Raw genomic sequence first — 22,349 nt, forward strand, 5'->3', positions numbered from 1 at the left:
AATGGGAGACTGACACTATTATTTGTCAGACATAACTTTTGTACGATTGCGGTCTTTAAATTAATGGGCAAAACTTAGTATGATTTGTTCTATTTACTACTTTATTTAATCTGAGTGGTTAGTGGAAGGTCGGGAGATTGCAACAAACGAGCAAATGTCAGACATAAGGATATACAGTAGCTGCTCGTCCAGCTTTCAATTGGAAGTCCTTATCAGCCCAAAAATGTGAATTTGGAAACTGAAAAGGGCCATTAGTGGCACTTTCAGGTGTTTTCGATGGAAGTCAAGTGGAGCCACAAGAGGCGATTTTGGGTGTTTTTGAGCCTGCTGAAACAGACACATGCAGCGTTGCCCTTATCCTCTTCCTTCCCTTCAGCCATTTTCTGAGTTTCCAAATATGCGCCAAATGTCTTCCTGACGGCGTTCCCTTCTGGAAGGAAACCAAGATGCGGAAGCCCTTGAGCTCCGCTGCGCTACTCTGCACAGATACGGCAGTTTCAAATTAGGGGTACATTTTTTACTAATGCACTATGTGGGGCAGAATCAGGGAGGGGGCACTATGGAGGGTAGTGGAAGGGACTTTTCACATTATTCTCCTTTAAGTTGCATTTTATTATATTTCAGCTTTCCTGGCTTTGAATTATTGTTAGGTTGAGTTCTCCTTTAAATACAACACAATAAAATTGGCAGCTCAAAGCAATGGGAGGGCGGTCTAAGTGTAATAAACACAATTTATACTGCAAAGAGGTGTTTAAACACAATACAAAAGAAATATACAAGGGATTATAAATATGGCACAGAAATTGATAAACATAATAAAATCTTGGGAAAAAGTCAGAAAAACAGGCAATATGCCACTGTGGGAAGCAGGTGTCCTCAGTTGGTATGAGAGTTCCCAGCTATAGCCGGGATGTAGGCCGTCCGTACAAATAAGTCACATGACTCATTCATCCTCTAGGACATCCCTGGGGCAATGGTCCACATTTAAGGAAATACTCACATTTTCTCTGCAGTCTATTCGACTTTAAATAAATATAGTAGCATAGTGTAATGCTCTGTTATTAATGGATATATATTTTAATTAAGATGTGATGAGCTTGCTTAAATCATATTACCTCTAGAATCCCATCTTCATCATTTTATATTCCCTGTCTGGTCTAGGCCAGATAAAATGTATATTGATTCCAACCTGCTTTTTTTCTTCCACATCTCTACCATTCAGCTACTAACAGTATGTTTCATTATTCGTCTTTTGTAAGATGTTTAAGACAGACAAAACATTGCTTAAAATACTGAACAGTATGGAAAAAATAAACACAATAACATTTCTTGCCCGGAGTCTAAAAAGCCACACAAAGAAATGGCAGCTGAAATGCCTACTTCAGAATGCAACTGAGAGCAATCCCTTATTATGAACTGCCAGCCATGTCCTCACACCGAGTAAAATTACCTGTTCTAATTCCCCTGTGGTACTATGATGATATCCTGAATATGAACTGAAATGAAAACAAAAGCTGGGAATCTTTGCACAGAACACAATAAATATGTCTACCAGGGAGGGATCCAATGGCTCTGTCCTGGATCATTCATACTAGCTGGTTTCACTCTCATAAATCAGTTTTTATTTTTGTGTTTTTGTTTTACAGGAAGTCCCACGCTAACAGAAAAGTACCTCCTTTATGCAGGCACAAAAAGTAACTTTATAAAACAAAGAGTAAAAGTAAATAAATCATATTGCAGTGGTTATTTGAAAGTAACAACAGTAATCTCAAGTTTTTCCTCAAATCTTAATAGCGTTCAATAACTATAACTTCATCCTGATCTTTGCTTATGACTATATAGCCTTACAGACTTACAAACCTGAAGCCTCACAACAACATGCCACTTTTTGTGGGAAGAGACAAAGTATTGAGCGAGAGCTATGAAGTCCTGCGGTCCTGCGTGGGTGGGTGACATGGCAGAGAGGTGGGATCAGTTTATAAAAACACTGTGTAGAGCACTTGGCTAAAAGTACCTGGGATAGATTTGGGCAATGATCTCCAAATTGCCAGGGCCAAGAAGGACATTTGTATGTAAAGGTGGCCATATGATGGCAAATTTCAGCTGCCGTTTCACAACCCTTCAGATGTGTAGGGACCCGACCAATATCTGTCAGGTTTGATTTTCCTGTTGGACCGAGGTCTGCATCTGCCCTTTGATGAGGACATCGATCTGAATGCTGGCAATGATCATCCAATCATTGGTTCAAGGGTCAAACAAACAGATCAGAACTATATTTCCAACCTGAAGGTGAAGGTTTGGTGACCTCACCAAACAAGACGATCTTATAATGTTTGGCCAGCTTTATTCTCATGGATTTATCCTATGTTTTGTTATTACTGTAATCCATTGCAAATACTAGCTTCCCATTGGAACCTGCAATCAAGCTGAATTCTGGTCCTTTTCTAACTTATTCCTTTTAACCAATCCTTCTTTGTATCTTAGGCTAACAACTCCTCTGCTCCAGTTCAATTTAGTGTGACAGTAAATTAATGTTTCATATTCACTACTTCTCCACATCCACTTTTTCTTTGGGGGTCCTCATCAAAACATTTAGTTAGACATACTGTTTGTATACAGATGATATCCAGTTGTATATTTAAACACAACTTTTGAAGAGTAAAATAAAGTTTCCCCTTCAAATGGAAATCAAACATAGAGATACACAACTCCTCAAAATGAGTTCAACCATTGCAAGAACAATAAGGTAGTGAGTGTGTGAGACAACAGCAAGGCCCCTTTACAGACAGCAGAATGTTTCTTCAACACATTCAGTAGCAGTGCTCCATGCATACATGTTAAAAAAGCAATGTCCCACATAAAGACAGTGACAGACACAAAATAACATCTGATACCGTGTAGCCACACTACATAAATTCTGTATAAAAAGCCTTTATTTTATTTTAACAAATACTCTTACACCATGAAAGTGATGTTTCATCCCCCAAGCTTACCTGATGATGAAGGCCCCTCTAATTTCCAGTAGCTTCCTCTCATTGCTGAATCGTTTTAGCAAGTTAACCATAAAGCGGTGGAAATAAGAATTCATAGTAGGTGTTGATGGTGAGCACTCCAGACCCCGGATCACTGTAAAAAAAAAAAAAAAAAAAAAAAGGAGAAATGTTTAGCCAAAGTCATTTTTTTTAACAGATAACAAAAAAGTCATTTTTAAATATATGTTTTGCTGATTTTGGGTAGAACTCAAACATGCAAAAAAGAATTGGATAAAAATCAAAATCAACAGAAAGACTGAATGCAAAAAGCTGGCTACAAAATATGTTTGGAGGTTGCTATTGTAAATCATCATGAAAAACGTATTTGTGCCTTAAAAGGAAAAATGGTAAGCTATGGCTGGCCTGTCATGTCCAAATCCTGGAACTGCTTTACAGGGAATGTTAAAGGAAAAGTATTTAAATATTAATTCATAAGTCATTTCTGTACATATTTTTGGGTAAGGTGATTTTATAGCAGTGGGCATGGTCTGGAATTACAAGTATTTTCATAAATGTGATATGATCATCATGTATAAAATCAAGTATGGTCAATTTAACTATCTGTCTTCCTCTGGTTTTTAGCAAGGTGCAGATAAGAGGAGGGTGGGTTTATCAGTGCATGCCACTACAGGGAGGTGGAAGTTAGGGGGTTAAATACTTGATTTTGTGCCTTTTAAACAAAAGAGGGATCATGTATAATTTGAAAAAATTTAACCATTTAACAGTTTTAATTCAGAAATTAATAACTAACCACCAGGAGGCTGAACTAAGAATTGAATTTGCCCATTGAGAGTTTTATTTGCCGTCTATCTAATATTTACGGACAATCCCACCATAACCCCCCCAAAAATGCATCTTCACTAAAGGACTGAATCGTTGTAGTTGGAGTAATTCTCTGTATTCTCTTTCAACCGAAAACACAGGAAATATTTGACAGATAGTATCTGTAGTTTAGAAACAACTGAATGTTACAGGTAGGTGAAAAGATGGAATTATCTGACATTTTGTCTAAATTAAAGGACATGGACATCATGAGTAGTTCACAGAAAAATGTATTTTCCAGATACTAAAAAAAAAAAAAAATCACATCAGCTTCTTGGCATGGTTTAAAACCACAAATTCCAATGATTAATGAAGGGAAATTACACTATGTTAAAATAATAGGTTTAAAAATAGCAGTAGAGAGAAATGGCTGCACTATGTTATGACAATACAAAACATAGAACAAGTCTCCAAATCTGCTTATTACTTAGATCTAAGTACTACTTTATAGGTCACTTTAATTGTGCTCACCTCTTGGTGACTAATCACACAATAGGCTCAACACTAACAGGAGATTTAATAGTGATGTATGCCCTAGACATCAGTAAAAAAACACAGACAGTGTTAAATGCAGGTTAGCACGGAACCTCCTCACCCTCAATTACAGAGGCAGGGACTTCACTGGTGTGATCAAAGGCCCAAAGTAACTTCAAGCCCCTGAGGGCAGAGTAAGGGAGTGGGAGACAGTAGAGATGAGAGGTTGTGTTTTATCAGAGCTTAGCAATTCAGGCATAATAAGGCAGTAATATCCATGTAATGCATAGAATATAAGGCCCTTGAGCATCGTTATGTCTTAACACACAGACTAGCATTTACTAACAAAGGCACATTTTCTGTTGGTCCTACACACTGCCCATCCACTGATCAACTAGCTCCTGGAGAAAAGCAACCTTTGCACTGCACAAGGGATACAAGCAGCCATCAAAAAAATGACACAAAAAGCTTGCTTAGTCAAATATCAGAAAGAGACTCAAGTCACAGAAGTTCACATTGCTCATACACAGTCTCCAACACATTTGGCATGCAGGCATGAGCAGACATGAAATACAAAGGCAAAGGTCAAAAGTGCCCCAGGTGTCCCTCCAAGATTTAAGGCTTACAGTATATGTTTCCTTTTCAGAAAACAAATAAAATGAGTGAAATTGATGGAAAGAGATAAGCAAAACATGTGACCATGTGCATATGTTCAGAGAGAGACCTAGGGGACACTTTTTATACTTGGGGTAGGTAAGGAAAGCTTATGCGGTTATAGGAAAACAATAGTCAAGTTGCTACCATATACAGCTCTATAACTGTAGTCTCATGGAAAGCTTCACACATACCTTCTTTGGGCATACTGAGACACACTATTCCTCACAGTAATAAGAAAGATGGGGACAGTAATTACATGTAGGGAAAAAGAGGCTGCTGCTCTGTACCCCAAACAGCCAGTCAGAATGATTATGAACCTGCTTGACAGATGTCTTAACGGATAGCTGAAAAATTGTAAGAATAGTAAAGGTGGCCATACACGTTACAATAACAACCTTTCGCAGGAAAGATCGTTCGTTTTCAATAGACATTTAGTGCAGAATCGTCAGATGAACAGATAGAAACAATAGAATTATACCCGTATCTGACGATTCAGCAGTAAATAGGGGCCGATGTTCGGGCCCCACATGGCCGATTCACGAGCCATCTGATATCCAAGTCTTTTGCCAATATTGGTTGGCTAGTCTCCCACCATACATGCAATGAATATCGTACAAGAATATCTCTGCGCCTATGGCCACCTTTAGAGGTAAACTCTATTGCTATTGGATCAAAATTTGATATTCTAAAACAACTTTGCAAAGACGGCACATATGGCCAGTTTGGTAGAAATGTATATGGATGACCACTTGCATTGTGTGGTCAAGTTTAGAAATCCATCTCTATATGTCAGACATATTTTAGCATATTCAATATGCATTCAATTCTCCAAGACAAAGACCCTCTTCCCAGTGTATGCTTTGTGAACAGTGACCACAAGCTCAGACGAACACGTCAGAATCTGCCCCAGGGAAAGTGTGGATCTAAAAACTGCAGTGGCTTCTATAAGATGTAATGTGGTGCTGATCTTACACACTGCATAATTATATTTCTTTTTGTAGGCTGGAGGAGTTCTTAGTACCAGCAAGGGCTGTGTCGGCACTCTTTTAGTGGTGGTCAGATGAAAACACTGAGCAGAGCAAGATGGAAAAAAAAATCAGTTACCTCACTATGTAGCAAATTATTTTGTTAAATAGAAGGAAGAGTCACTGAAACTTGTGTATTATAATAAAGTACCCCCTGTTTAAAAATATATGGCTAAATGATTTCCATAATCTGGAACTCATTTAGCCTTGTGCTTTTATACGGTCATGTAACTCCTCTCTGACTTATAATATCCTTATATTTTACAACGGGGGGTGTGGACATTAAGACTAGTACATTTTTCCCAAAATAAAGATTATTTGATTCAAGAGACCCCACAGGATTTTGATACAGAGAATATTTTGGTCTCAAACTAAAGTAGGTTTGTTCCACCTACAACCTACCTGTTGTGGAGACCTACATACAAAGAGTGAAATCAGAGAATTTTCAGAGAATTTTGTGTTAATCATAAATCAAGCTTGGGCACATATAATATGAGTAAAACTGAGAAAGCTATTTTGCTTGAACTTGCAACAATGTCCAATATAACGATGAAACCCTCAGACAAAGGGGGCGAAATTGTTGTTTTGGACTCGGATATGTATGTAAGAGAGATTGATCAATAGCTATCAGATGCAGCGGTATATATGGTTCTAAGAGATGATCCTACTGACTCTTTTAAACGTGACTTAGATGCTTTATTAAAACAAGCACTTTGGGAAAATCTAATTACAGAGTCTTCTAAGAGATATTGATTTCCCTATAGTTCCCCTCATATATGTTTTACCAAAGAATCACAAGGACCCTGTTTACCCATCAGGTATAACAATATAACAATTGTGGAGGGTATAGGGTCCTTGACAAGCAAAGTGGCTGAAGTGTTAGATAAAGTACTTAGTCCTCTTGTACAGAGAACGAGATCATATGTCAGAGACGCTAATGATTTTTTAGAGAAATTATCAAAGATTAATATAACTGACGGGGAAGTGTAGTTGACAATATTTGATGTAGCCAGCCTATTTTTACTTCGGAAGCAGTAAAAATTATTTTAAGTGATAGTGGACAATATCATGAAAATATAATCAATTTTTTCATGGAGTTGTTAGGCTTCATATTGCATTGAAATTATTTAAAATTCCGGGACAAATATTATCTACACATATGGGGGACGGCCATGAGCTCTAAAGTCGCCCCAGCATATGCCAACTCCTTTATGAGGTGGTTTGAGGGGGAGTATGTCTATCAGGATGTACTCTTCGCTGGGCATTGTTTGGCCTGGGGCAGGTACATCGATGACGTGTTCCTCATCTTGCGGGGTGACCTGGAGTCTTTGGCTGCCTTCCAGGACGCAATTAATGGGGGCCATTGTGATATAAAATTTACAATGACAGCAGATCTCCAAAGGATAGTATTTTTAGTGTAGAAGTTTTTCTCAGGCAGGCTTCCAAACTCAAATTTACACCAAACCCACAGATCAGAACCAACTTTTTGCTTATGAGAGCTTTCACCCCCCTGCCATTAAACATCGATAACCATAAGTCAATTTTCAAAAAATTTTGAACTAGCATTGGCACCTTTAAAGGAATTCATATCCATTTATTTCGGTTTTTTAACATCCTCCAATGATGTCATATTGTAGAGGTGCTACGATTGGCAGTAAACTAGTACATGCTGAGGTGCCCCCACCCCCAAGAAAAAAGCCTTTTTAGGATCGAACAGGGAGGTTATGTAAAGGTGCAAGGGATGTGCCTAATGTCAATGTGTCTTTGTTGGCCCAGAGTTTAATAACCCTGTCACTGATGGAACCTTTAAAATTTGGGGCTATAACACGTGGTACTAGTTTTGTAGTGTATATGTTGACCTGTCCTTGTAATCTGATTTATGTGGGGGAGACCACCCAAAAAGTAAGGGATAGATTCTCCCAACATAGATCAACTATCAAGATGGGTAATAGATCCCTCCCAGTGTCAAGACTGGAATTGGGACACACATTAGATGATCTATGATTTAGAATTATTCAACATGTCCGACCTTTAAGAAGGGGAGGGGACTGTGTATTGGCACTTAAAAAAGGCTGAAAAACAGTGGATCCATAGGCTAGATACACTGGCCCCAAAGGGGCTAAGTAGAGGTTTTTATTTGCATCTGTTATTATGAGGTGAGATGTTAAAGGGGTGGTTCACCTTTCAGATAACTTTTAGTATGTTGTAGAGAGCAATATTTGGAGACAATTTTCAATTGGTTTTCATTTTTTATTATTTAAGGTTTTTGAGTTATTTAGCTTTTTATTCCTGCAGCTCTTCAATTTGCATTTATGCAATCGGGTAGCTATGGTCCCAATTACCCTAGCAACCATGCACTGATTTGAATAAGAGACTGGAATATGAATAGGAGAGGCCTGAATAGACAGATGAGTAATAAAAAAGTAGCAATAATAATACATGTGTAACCTTACAGAGCATTTGTTTTTTTTTTAGAAGGGGTCATCGATGCCCATTTGAAAGCTACTAAGAGGAAAAAGGCAAATAACTATAAACAATAAATAATGAAGACCAATTGAAAAGTTGCTTAGAATTGGCCATTCTATAGTATACTAAAAGTTACCTTAAAGGTGAACCATCCCTTTAACCATATTTTCAATTGTTGTAACCTGATCTTTATGATTCATTGATATAACTTTTACACCATGATAAGGGAGTTCAGTGTATGTTACAAGTGCAGGCTGCTTGCGGGACATAGAAGTTGCTATGGGCGATGGCTAGTGCAAAATGTGCCTGCTTCAGTGTAGAAGTGAATTCTGATGCGCTGAGTCTCCACAGTAACTTGACACGTCACTTTTGCCTTCTTTGTTAGTGCGAATTGAAATTGTTTGAGTGTGGTTTGAGAAACTGTGGCATAGGCAAGCTTGAAAAGGGGAATGTGATGCTCCCGAAACATTGCAAGAATTTTGAACTCTGTGGAGTTGTTATGTGTCTAGTAACACTGATAGACTTTTACTCATGTGTTTTACTGAGATCAGTGTAACCGAGTTGGACAATAAATATAAATATTAACATACATACATACATACATACATACACACACACACAGACACGGAAATACAACATACTTATAACAGCAAATACTACATGTAAGCCGACAGTGACATGGAGACTCTTGTACTCCCCATGATTCTCTCTCACCAGAACCGTGCGCTTGGGTCACTTTGGTTGGGACCGGTACATGAAGCTCTGACATTCCAGTGGGGAGGTCATTACAGTCAGTCACTATGTCTGTCTGTCCAGCGGGAGAAGAGGCTATTTCTGCCAGAACTTCCAAATCTTTTAAGATGACCTGAGGGAAGGAAACAAAATGAAGTGTTACAAGGACTGTAGTCTGTTAGCTCCACTGGGGCAGGGACTGATGTTAATGGTATTTTATCTCTGTAAAGCAAGCAGAATATATCAGCAAATAATATATAAAGTTGCACTTTATCACACTATGTTCAGTATTTTGCTGTCAAATATCACTATACCTGTACAATGGTATCTATACCTGTATAAATACCATTGGCAAAGTGACAAGGACACCAAAGCAGACACAAATTGTTCATTGATAATGGCTCAATTCGAAGATGTGCATTACAGTGTTTGACCCCATACAAGACAAAAGAGAGCCTTTAACACTGCAGATGTTTGCAGGCTAAAACAGCTGTAAATCAGCACAATGATTTTGGCAGACAGGGCATGTCCAAAGCAGAACATGACTCCTTGCAGACACAATACCTGTGATACCACAAGCAAAACTGTGGTGTGTGCAGACTCAAACAAGTAGACACACCAGCCCAATTAATAAACTGCAACAGCGCTGGTCCTAGTTTCTCAAAAGGCCCAGGCCCCTAATCTTCAATCAGGACCAAGCAATCACAAATGGGATCTATACACTGGTAACTGGCAACAGTGGAAAATCATCAGCTTATGGAAAAATAGACATTTTAGTTCCAAAAGTTTAATGTTGGTGCAATGGGCAAGAGGTCTTTGGCAGTGAGGGTTTTAAGGCCCTGGTTTGTAAACATTGTACAATAATTTACATATAAAAGCAAGACCATGTACAGTGTGAGTGTTTCCTAAACATCCATGAATCCGCCAGTCTGCCACAGGCCTAAAAACATGCACAACAGAAAATAACTGCTCACACACAGAACACTACCTGCAAACAGCAGTACACCCATTCCATACCGGCAAACTGCAATGTGCCAAACTCACCTCAGCAACATGCAACACACGCGCGCACACACTGCCTAAACAGCAGTCGGGAAGCATTTGGAGCAGTGAACATGAAAATTCAGTTTTGACGATTTTAAAGCCAAGACTATAAAACCAAAACAGAAGGTTTTAAAGACTGTTGTCCAGAAGACATATTTGCAGCATTATACGTCCATGAATTATACAGATTGTGCTGTGTGTACAAAAAATAAGAAAGCGAAATATGTATTTCCGTCAAAAAAAATAATCGCTGCTTTTCCTCAAGCACTGCTTTTTTCTCTAAAATATATGTTCTGTTTTGCTGAATTATAGGTTAACTGGCAGAATGGCTTGCTGGCAGGTAAAATCCATTTCAGATTTAGTGAAAAGCAAAACGACCAGACAGAAAATAAGGAGCCAAAAATCTTGTACTCTGCTTATTATTCAGTCATTCAAGCCTTTTTTCTGACTCTTTCATTGCTCACCACCTTTTTTCAACAATAGGGACCAGTTATCTAACACAGTTATCTAACACATCAGTGCACAGGCTGGTGATGATTGCACCGATATTGTATCACACAGAGAAGTCTCCATTTGGGTCTGGCCCTGAGGCCTCCAGCTGGACTGGCCAGATCTATTTGTCATAAACTCACCTATTAACTTGGTACTTCTCAGCCAGAGCTATTCGCCCTCCGCTGGAAGCCTTGGACTAAAGCCAAAAATTAACCTTTGCTGGGTGCTTTTCCATGTGTTATTCTGGATAAGTAAGTGTTAATTAGGCACACTGGCATCTTATAAATAATATAGGTAAATTGAGTAAGGGAAGTGAGCCAACAGGTTTTTTTCAATAGATAACAGTACTTAAGCTAGCCCCCTCTGCTTTACATTCATACAAAGATATTCAGGGCCTGCACCACACAGTGCTGCAACAACACTGTTTTTATTTCAAGAAAAAGTTTGATACAATTTTCTTGCTTGTAAAAGGACCGTGGAACAATGGCTGCACATTAGCATGCAAGAAGAAGCATCCTGTATGGTGTATTGCTCTGCAGCAAAGGCCCGGTCTTCCCTGTCACCATGGAAACAAGACCTGCAATCCCGTAGCTTGGGTACGGATGTGCTGGCAACTGACAGAGGGGGCAGTGTATGGCTAAACTACAAAAAATTAACACTTTCAATCCTGGATATAAAAAAAAATCTATATTCATTTTTACCAAAATATAGGATAATGTTGCCTCCATATTCCATTCTCCAGGCCTCTGGGATAAAGCAGTCATAATTAAAGATCCAATTAATTAAATTGTATATTCTACCAGCTATTTTAATGTAGAGAATGGGAGAGAACATTGCAACTACAATTCCTCTTTTCTTTGGCTAAAATGGATAAACTGAAGGTGTGAAATACAGATCATCGAGAGGTGGTACACCTAGATTTGTAAGGGGAAAAAGGGGTGAAAAACACCCAAAAAGCAAAAGAAAAATCCCACTGTCTCTGGGAAATAACTATTTAAGGCAGATGCACAGATCTAATGAATGAAATGTATAAGTACAGAAGGGTTAATGATCTGCATAAGGTCTGGTACCCATGGATGACCCCAATGAGTGTGGATTGGGGGTCTGGTAGACTGCTGGCAGTGAGTTGTGGATTAAGGTTGCGCACATGGATGGGTTCCGGTAACACTGCTGTCTGCAGGCATTTTCCACAATTTTTCCTTTCCGATGAAATCACTAATTTGATACTCGAAAGTAGATTTTGGATAGGGCTGCAGGTACGAATTCTACTTCAGGCGAGTTAATATGGAATTATTCATTTGCATAAAAGCTACAAATGTTCTAAGTATATTGGTTAACGGAGCATCTATTACATTGTACAGTATTTTTAACATGATGATAACAAATTGCAGATTGTGGAGCAACTCTGCATCAACACTGCACAAAAGCTGTATTAAAAGAAATGTGTGTATTGGTGGCCATCATGTTTGCAGTAATAAGCTTGTAGAGTAGAGGGAAGATTAGCATTCTGGGGGTTAAATAATGATAGCAAATTGTAGAAGATGGCCGACATGAAAATGAAAGTGCTGGTGGCCTTCGGGATGATATCAATCTTGGCGTTCTACAAATATAAAGTTACAGCATGTGCGTTCCTTCACAGCCTCTACAGGACCTTCAGCTATTTACTACTAAGCAATCATCTGTATGCCTAATGTAAGTTTAATCAAATTCTGCATGATATTATTGGTCCTAGTTAAATTAAGGAGAGGGTTCACAATCTTAAAATTAGTACTGTGAGGAGGATATTTGTAATTTAATGTTGTGTGCATAGTTATATTAATGGGTGTAAATATTAGAAGAACATTTGCAATAAAAGCAGCAGCGCACATCAGAGTAAGCCAAGGAGGTTTGATACTCAAGGAAAAAGTGGCAATCTGCACCCCCATCACATCATTAACCCCTGACAGAGTAAGTGGGAGATAGTAGTATGGGGCCTTATAATTGCTGATGGCAGTTTTACCAACAGATCCAGGACAGGCAACAAGAGATAAAGTCATATAGTGCTGCTGCTTTGCTGACTAGCGTGGCTACTGTGCCCTTCTGCAATGCACCTTCCCCTAAGTTGAACCTTAGGCATGCTCAATATGCCCTATCCTTTTTTTTTTTGACTCATCATTATGTCCACCACAATTTCTTTTTATTCAAAATTGATGTGCGTGCCACCACACACACACAGTTTGGGAATATTGCAGAATGAAACTGCTGTGGACTCAACACCCACACTCTCTGCATTCGTCCATTCCACCTGCAGAGCCATATATACTCCTAGCCACACATTCTGATGATTCTTGTAATGAATTTGTGCAATTCACTGACAGACAGGCAGAGCAGAGATAAAAAGGGCAGAGCCCCATTTTTTTTTCTGCGATACTTTAGACCTATACCTCCTACCTCCATATCACTCTTTGACTGGTTTACCCAGATACCATACTCCAAACCTTGATGTGGCGTGGGGCTGCACCTTGTGAAACCTTAAGACACTATGCTATTATATTGTATTTAGTCAATCATATCCACAACCTTGCATATTTCAGTTTCTCAACTGTATAATGTTTTTTTTTTTTTTTTTTTCTTCTCTTTTTTTCTTTTCTGTTTTCTTATGTTTCTTATGTTTCCTATTTTGTCCTACTTATTATTTGTGTAAAATTCATAAAACTACTTAAATAAAGAGTTATAAAAAAAAAAAAAAAAGGGCAGAGCCTTCAACTCACTGGAACAGGAACAGCATAGATAATAGGGTCTGGCAGGTCTAGTTTGCATTGGTCATTTATAATATAATTAGGGTACCTTATAAAGAATGCTTGTGTCTGCCCTTCATAATTGGGTGAAAAGCTACTAAGATCAAAATCACAGCTAATGCTACCTATAAGGCCAGAGACAGAGGAGAAGATTCGGGGAGATTAGTCGCCGGGCGACAAATCGCCTCTTCTTCGGGCGACTAATCTTCCCGAACTCGCTGTCGGGTAGAATCGAAATCGCCGGTGGGATGGCACTTGGATCGATTTGTTTTCCGAAGTCAGAAGTTTCCTCGTGAGGCAACTTCGGGCGACTTTGGAAAACAAAGTGCTTCAAGTGCTATCCCGCCGGCGATTTCGATTCTAGCCGGCAGGGAGGCAGTTCGGAGAGATTAGTCACCCTGAAGAGGCTATTTATCACCGGGCAACTAAATTTCCCCGAATCCGAACTTGTGTCTCTGCCCTAAATCTCCCCGAATCTTCTTGTCTGTCTATGCCCTAAAAGTTATTCTCAACAAATTCTTATAATCACATATAGTCCATTTCAAAGTAGCAACACCCCAACCAAAACAACTCACCTCCATGCTTCATGTGTAGCTAGGGTTGCCACCTTTTCTGGAAAAATATATGGGCCTTCCTATATAATTATATTTTTTCCCTATTAATAACATTGGGATCAAACATAATTTTTACCGGCCAGGCCGGTAAAATACCAGCCAGGTGGCAACCCTACATGTAGTCTGTCTCCCACAGGTGCATATATACATTGGAAATATCGGAAAAACATGGAGCACTAAGAGGGAGTACGTTCATATCAATTTATCAAGTTTGATATTTACAACAAATGCTTATATCTACTTGGGACAAGCATTAATAGTGTGTGCAGTTAGTGATTTTGGGTGACAACCACATGTTATGCCATAAGAAGTCAAATAATTATTTTCATATCAGTTAGCTGAATAGGCAACAAGCAAAAACAATTGTTTCAAAACAATTAAAAAACAAAAAGATATGTTTTAATGATGTCTGCAATTTCCTTTGTTCCTGTTGTGAGCAAAAACCTTTTCAAATATTTACTCTGATAGCTTTGCTGGTTCACACTCAGCTGTGCTATTAAAGGTGAGCTAAACCCTAAAAATGATTATGGCTAGAAATGCCATCTTATTTATATTAACCTTCAGAGTTGTTACCCATCTTTTTGTTAGGAATGTCTCTTGTGATAAGCAGCCAGAAACGCAATAGTAACTTCTTTCATATCCACACATCTACAGTAAAAGTGATCCACAGTGGGTACAGGCTACAAGTAGGCAACATCAGCATTTACCACAGCTTATGGTGGACTGCTTAGCTCTGTTAAAAACCCTGAAGAAAGACAGTCTGTGCTATTGATCTAAATAAAGAAAGTGCAGCAATAGAAAATAAATGGCTACAGTCAGTCTGGTTAATGCAAGAAATGCTTTGGTTTAACTGCTCCTCCTTCTGGGGGGCTGGGAAGAATGCAGTTCTACAGATGCAAAAAACATAAGAAAGAAAAACAAAAAAAAGAAATTTCTGTCCAGAAAATCAATTTGTACATTACAATGAAATAGGAGTATGTGGACTATAATTCTGATATTTAGTGAACTGCTTTGTAACAAACACTATTCGATTAATTGTGCAGCCAGAAAGGAACAGGGAGTAGTAGGCAAAACCCTTAAACATGTTGAATGAACAATAAATGGAAGCAACAATAAGTGGAAGCAATCTACAGTATTTAACCATTCCCTGTTCTTTTTAGAGGAGACATTCTGTTCCCTCTGCTTCTGGTTGTTGCACTTTGTTGCTAGCTTTCTCTTAGCTAGGACTAAGCTACTGCCCTTTTTTACAAGGTACTGCATATACAAGACTTCCTGTGATTACAATGTGTATCCAGAGATAAATACAGTATATGTTGTTGTTTAGGAAAGATGGTGAGCTTACCTCATCAGACTCATCAGAGAGTGTCTTCAGTAAGATAGGGAACAGGCTGTCTGTGTGACGGAACATCTAGAACAGAGTGTATACAAACAACTGTCAGAGGTGTACAAAGGGTAATAACAGCTAATAAAAAATACCCCTTAGAGATTCAGTATATAGGTTTCAGAAACAAATGAGAGACACAAGCAAAACAGACCTGCATGTCAAATGCATGGGGACCATGATGGCATAAAAAAAACTGGTTACAAGCAAACATGGTCATTTTGTGAGTTTAGGGTTTTATCTAGTATTTTATAAACACAAAACTAAAGGCATATTAAATGTATATTATAGAATATTATATTGTATATTGTATGAAAGTGAAAGTTATTGTTATGCCCCAGGCATATAGGCAAAATATGATTGACAGCGGAGATTTCAATTTTATAAAATGAACAGGAGTTTTCATTCATATTTTCATTTTTTATTATACAGCTTGTTATGTCTGGGTGACAGGTCCCCTTTAAAATTAACGTGGTAAATTGTTAGATTAAGAAGGTTTGGACTCCTTTATTGGCTTGTCCAATGTCTACACTTTTGCATATCAAGTTAGTTAATGTTCTGTTACTCAGTGGTTTTCATACTTTTGTCACTAGAATTTACACTTTATTTGATCAGGACCCCCCATTTAGCACAAAACAAGGTTTACGGATATATGGAAATATTGGTGTATCAGCCATTTAGCCATATTAATAATTATAATTATAACCTTTTTAGACATAGACCACCCCTCATAACAGCCTGACCATGCTCCACCCCCAACATCACTTTAATAAAGCCCAGGTGTCTCCTGGAATATGTAGGACAGTTGACAGCTTTGTAGAAGTACTTGGATTCTGAGCCCTACAGCCACCCAAATTCTGTCACAACTCACTTCTCATCAGACCCCATCATACCCACCAGGTATTCTCCCTCTGTGACCTAGGGGATATTTATAGCACTGCTACTAACTAGTACCAATGGAATTTGCGAACTACTTTACTCTAATGGAAAAGCACCACAAATACACCAGAACAGACTGAAATCTCTGAAGCCATGTCATGCTACATGGTTTACCGTCTTTCAGTGATGAGATTCTATTCCTGTTAAAAACAAATCCATAACCAAGGTCAATGATTCAATAAAGATGAATTCAGTGATGTTTTGGGAGGGTTTCAATTGCCATGTCTTTTTTTCAGGGACACTCACACACTGGAAAACACTTCAAACCTCTCTGCCTGTAGCACATAGTAGTACCACTCTGGAACACAAAAGTTAGTATCATCTTAGGATACTCGCTATGTGTTTCTCTTTCATCTGCTTAAAAAGCACTGGGCATTTCAAGACATTCTGATCTCTGCAGTTCTCCCTCAGAGAAGCACGTCAGTCTCCCCTGCGCCACTGATCCCAGACCAATGAAGCCTGATCTTGTTTGACTATGAATAATTCTTCTTTGATACAGAGACATCATCACTCGAAAAAAATTAAGACTGGTGACAGTATTGATAACATTTAATTAGGTTATTTATTAAGTAAGTTATACTTTATATAAATGGCAACACTATGTTCATACAGTGCCTTAAAGAGAATATAGATGGATTTTCATATGAACCAGAACCATTACACGCCCCATCATATTCTCACACTCGGGAAAAAAAGAAACAGGATTACCCAGTGGAAACCCACATAAAGGAATAATCTATACCTCCTTGCCAGGTCACAGCTGCAAGAGCAGTGAGCCACCATCCTATTTATGTACAATTATCCATGGCATGTATAAGTTTGTTTCCGTTGTGCCATATTTTTAGACTTGTCAGCAATCAAGGTAAAGGATCCTTTAATTCTAGAACTCTAGTGGTACCCCCACACAAGGAGATTTGTTGCCAGCAGCAAATATGTGCTACCACAGGCAACAAATCTCCTAAAAATGCCTTCCCCTTGCCTAACCTTTGCACAGCTGCAAGTAAAACGCATTACTCACAACAATCTGAAGGTTAGGCAAGGGAAGGCATCGGCAGAGTTCTGTTTTGCGTGGGAGACAAATCTCCTTGTGTACCAATAGCCTATGGGAATGGCACATAGGGTGTTATCATGGGCGCTACTTCAGAGCCATGTTGAAAAAACCCCCAATGCAATGGAATGGAAACACAAAGTGATTAGTTGTGCTTATGGCTTATAGATGGAGCTTCCTGCCATTATGCAACTTGAAAGAAGTCAAAACTTGAAACTAATCAGCCCACAGCCCAAATGGACATATATTGTGCCATACACAAATGGTTATGCCACTTGCCATCAGCATATCTGAAATAAACTTATATATACACACAATGAGATAAGGGCATTGGCATTGGGGCTTCAGGAAAGTCTGTTGAAATAGCCAACCCCACCCACACACACCAACCATTTGAAGATTATCCGGGTGAAATGCTGAAATTGCTGAAATCAAATTTCTTGAAATAAATGAACAATGGACAATACCATTCAGGGAGCGAAGTGTAAAACAAGGAAACATACAGTGTCAAGGGTTCAGTACTGTTATTGTAGCTATAATAAAATGCATTTTCATGTTAAATAAACTAGGGATGCACCGAATCCACTTTTTTGGATTCGGCCGAACCCCCGAATCCTTCACGAAAGATTCGGCCGAATACCGAACCGAATCCGAACCCTAATTTGCATATGCAAATTAGGGGTGGGAAGGGGAAAACATTTTTTACTTCCTTGTTTTCTGACAAAAAGTCACGCAATTTCCCTCCCGCCCCTAATTTGCATATGCAAATTAGGATTCGGATTCGGTTCGGCCAGGCAGAAGGATTCGGCCGAATCCTGCTGAAAAAGGCCGAATCCTGGCCGAATCCCGAACCGAATCCTGGATTCGGTGCATCCCTAAAATAAACTTGTATTATATATGAAGAATCATTGTTTCTATCCTAGTAATAAAAAGCAAATCTGAAAAGAAAGGCCTTCTTTAATATGTCTAAGTTATATTCCCTCTAATTTTTGTTTGGCTGTGTGTCCAAAAAACATGTTTGGTGTGCACTTTTTAAAATAATGTGCATTCCCCCAAATTGTGGCTCAGTCAAGTGCAAAACCATATGTTTATACAAAAAATACATCCACCACAATTTATTATGAGTGCTGGACCTAGAATTAGTGCGTAAGTGCACAGGCACACATCTTAGAAGGAATACGGAGAGTTACCTTGCGGGGTGTCTTGATGTAAAGGTGATACAGCCACTTCAGCACGCAGATTCTAGTCATCATCCCAGTGGTAGACTCATGAAGGTGCCGATCTAACACATGAACTATCCCATCAAGATTAAGGGAGACAGGGCCAGTATTCATACTATATAAAGATATATAAGACATAGGGTTTGAGAATGTTACTGCACCTGCATGGACAATATGTATTATTTTAAATGATTACACAGAACAGATATATTTATATATCATTTGCAGTATCCCGAGTATTCAACCACTCAGCAATAAGCGAGAGAGAGAGAGAGAGAGAGAGAGAGAGAGAGAGAGAGAGAGAGAGAGAGAGAGAGAGAGAGAGAGAGAGAGAGAATATGGCACATTGAACCACCATTTCGTGATGGTCTGTGTGCTGCCTTAGAGATCACCTGACCAGAAATAATGCAGCTCTGACTAACAGGAAGAAGCGTGGAAGCAAAAGACCGAACTCTGTCTTTTAATTGGCTCTTGTGACCTAACAAGTACTGTTACAGTGTGCACTACGATCCCAGGGGGCTGCCCTTATTTTTAAAAATGGCAATTTTCTATTTATGATTACCCAATGACAAATACTACTAAAAAGTATATTATGAAAATTGTTTATTTACATGAAGCAGGGTTTTACATATGAGATGTTTTATGCAATATCTTTTTTACATTCTTTGAGGGGTATAATTCTCCTTTAATGTGCCTAATTAATCATTTGTTAACCAGAAAAGACAAGAACAGGGCAGTTTTTAATAGGTGCATTATCATGCTAAGCAGAGATTTGTTATGTAAATGCAGGTCTTATGACATGCTGATGTTAGTGGGTTGCTGAATAGTTCAGAAAAGTTTCCAGGACAGAGTGAGGAACATGCACAAACGCATTTCTGTGCTCTTCCAGGTGAACAGAGCACTGTGCTGACTAATTTAGCTGTAATTGATGGGACTGCTGCATAAAAAGTGTCATTCCTCTTGTGAAATAAAATAGGAGGATAAGACTTTGCCTAAAAAAAAAAAACCATTGGGCTGCAGCAAGAATTGCTCCAGTGCTGCCACACAAAGAATTATTAATTAGAGCATCATAGTTAGGGCACAAATATTGAGATTTAGGATTTTTAAATTATGTCATTAAATTATATGCATGAATAAGAAATCTAATTAACACGGAGCCAAAGCAAAATGCTTTAATGATGCTGCTTAATATGCTGTGCGGCAATCGTCCCTGTGTTCGGAAAAAACACAATCTGAACAGGGTTAAATAACCAATTAACAAGTGTGGCGCATCACACATCATGCCAAAAGCAGGCAGCATGGGCTCTTTTTGTTATGAATTATGTAAGGAAATGCGCTTCCAAACAACCCAATTTCCAGAAACAGTTTATTCTAAGGAAGAAGCAAAAGATGCTGGATTTGCTAGTGCAAATAAACTCATGTGATGATCTACTTATAAATGGCATTTAGTGTAAGGAGGAGGGTGTGAGACACTAGTATAGAAGATTGGTATATTGGATGAAGGAAAAAAGAAAACATTTTGAACTACTTCTACCAGGATAAGTAAACTACTTCTAACGGATAAGTAAACCTTTGAAATAAATGAATACAAAACTGCACTTTTGCAACGAACACTCATTATTTATTTAGTTTTTTAATACCAAGATATTAAGGGATAGGTGCACTGTTAAGATGAATGTATTTTGTTACAACCTCGCCACCTGCATTACATTCTTCCCATTGTTTTAGTTTTAAAGCATCCCTATTTTGATATTTTTTTTTACCACAGATATTTCTTAATTAAACTAATAGGCAAAAAGTATGTTCAGCAGAAGCCATATTTATTCCACTGAAGGTGAAAAGGGGTGCATACTGTCCTGTTAAGAAGGATATAAATGACCTGGGAAAACGGAGGAGACAAGTTCAACTAAACTAGTAATCGGAATAGAACAATTAAAAAGAAAAGCCCTTTGGGTTGTTTTCACTGGTGAAAATGTGCTTGCAAATGGACATGATAACTCTTTACAAATACTTTACAAGGCATTAGTGTCAAGCCTGCCCCCCAATACTTACGTGACCCAGAAAATCAACTTTTATTGAAACCCCTTGTAACAACACATCACTTTGAATCAAATGAGGCCACAGCTCTTATTAAATTAATATGTTCATATATTAACACACACCAATTCATCTAATGGAGAACTTCCTAATCATCAACCTATTAATTCCCATCTTTGGCAGATGGTACATGGAAAACACCAAACTTTACTCTCTTTTTTTTTAACCAAACAGCCCAGAGCCAACTTGCAGGCCTCTATCACACCACCTGAACAATTCATGCCTTGTAAACTATTTGAAAAGAGTAATCATCTCTCTCATATCACCTTCCCAGGAAAGACATTTTTACAAAATGAAGTTTCCAGAAAAATGGAAATATCTCAAATTATCTGTTTTTATGATCCACTGTCCTACCACCTATGACTATAACACCCATTCTCTGGCCACTCCTATCCCTAGTACCAATTTTCCCATACAGATCACTCAGGGAGGGCGGGAGTCCGATACAAATGTGGGATCTTTTTTGACACAGAAAGAACAAAGGACAAGAGGCTACCTCCTTACGCTTGAAGAACAGAATTTTCACCTGATGCAATGCAATGCCTGAAGATGTGTTATGGTACATCAAATTAATGCCTTTACATGGGGAGTGGATGTCTTCTTGGAAAGGCAAAATATCCAGGGCTACAGGTCGTTTTGTGTAAACATGTGCATGTATATACCATGGTGTTCTTGTGTGTGTCTAGATATGTTTCCATACATGTGTGCATATGTGTATGTATATATCTTTCTCTATTTCATATATATGCGTGTTTTACGGAAACAGATGCATATTGTTCCCCCTTAATGTAGATCAGTGGTGCAGGGGGCTTCCCCGAAGGGCTGTCGTTTCCCAGTTTACTATGTACTATACTGCTGCTGCTGCTGCAGGCAAGAATACTAACATCGCTCAGACTTTCATCAGTGACATCATTGCACACAGACCTTCCACTAAGGGTTTTTTTTTAATGTAGCATAACATTTTTTCAGAAACACTGCAGGAACGTGCACATGGACAGTAAAGAATGCCACAGTGCTGCCCTCTAGTGAAATAAAGTCTAGAAATGCATTACCTAACAAATGAAAGGAAAAATACAGGTTGCACATATTAGAAAGTACTATGTAACATTTGAATAAATATAGATTTATAAATTAAATTAATAAATATATTTTTATATTATATATTTTTTCTCTTTACTTAATATTTTGTACTTTTCTGATGTAAAAGACAATAAACTGATTTTTTTTGGATGGGAGGTGTGTAACAGGCAAAACTACATAGCCATCCCATGTGTGTCTAGTATATCTGAGAAACTTAGAAGCACATGAAAAATAATGTGATCTATGCTGTCCACTGTAGTGAAGAATGTATGGATCTATACATCGGGGAGACTAAACAAGCACTCGGTAAGTGAATGGCCCAACACAGTAGGGCTAACTCCTTAGGGCAAAACTCGTGAAGGAAAAGGGACACTACTTTGAGGACAACAATTCACACTTCCACTCATGTACCCTGAAGAATTAACACCTGCCTTAATGGGAATCATGTT

At 38.4% G+C, this 22,349-nt stretch overlaps 1 protein-coding gene across 1 annotated transcript in view; it reads right to left on the minus strand.

Annotated features, from left to right (window-relative positions):
* Positions 1-22,349, minus strand: part of vac14.L (Vac14 homolog L homeolog) — a 76,756-nt gene that overhangs the window by 12,526 nt on the left and 41,881 nt on the right. The window contains 4 exon segments of the mRNA NM_001094022.1: positions 2,994-3,126; positions 9,191-9,341; positions 15,478-15,543; positions 18,694-18,838. Of these exon segments, the coding sequence (NP_001087491.1) occupies positions 2,994-3,126; positions 9,191-9,341; positions 15,478-15,543; positions 18,694-18,838 (495 nt within the window).

This window comes from Xenopus laevis, chromosome 4L, assembly GCF_017654675.1.
Source record: "Xenopus laevis strain J_2021 chromosome 4L, Xenopus_laevis_v10.1, whole genome shotgun sequence".
In the NCBI taxonomy this organism is placed as follows: Eukaryota; Metazoa; Chordata; class Amphibia; order Anura; family Pipidae; genus Xenopus; species Xenopus laevis.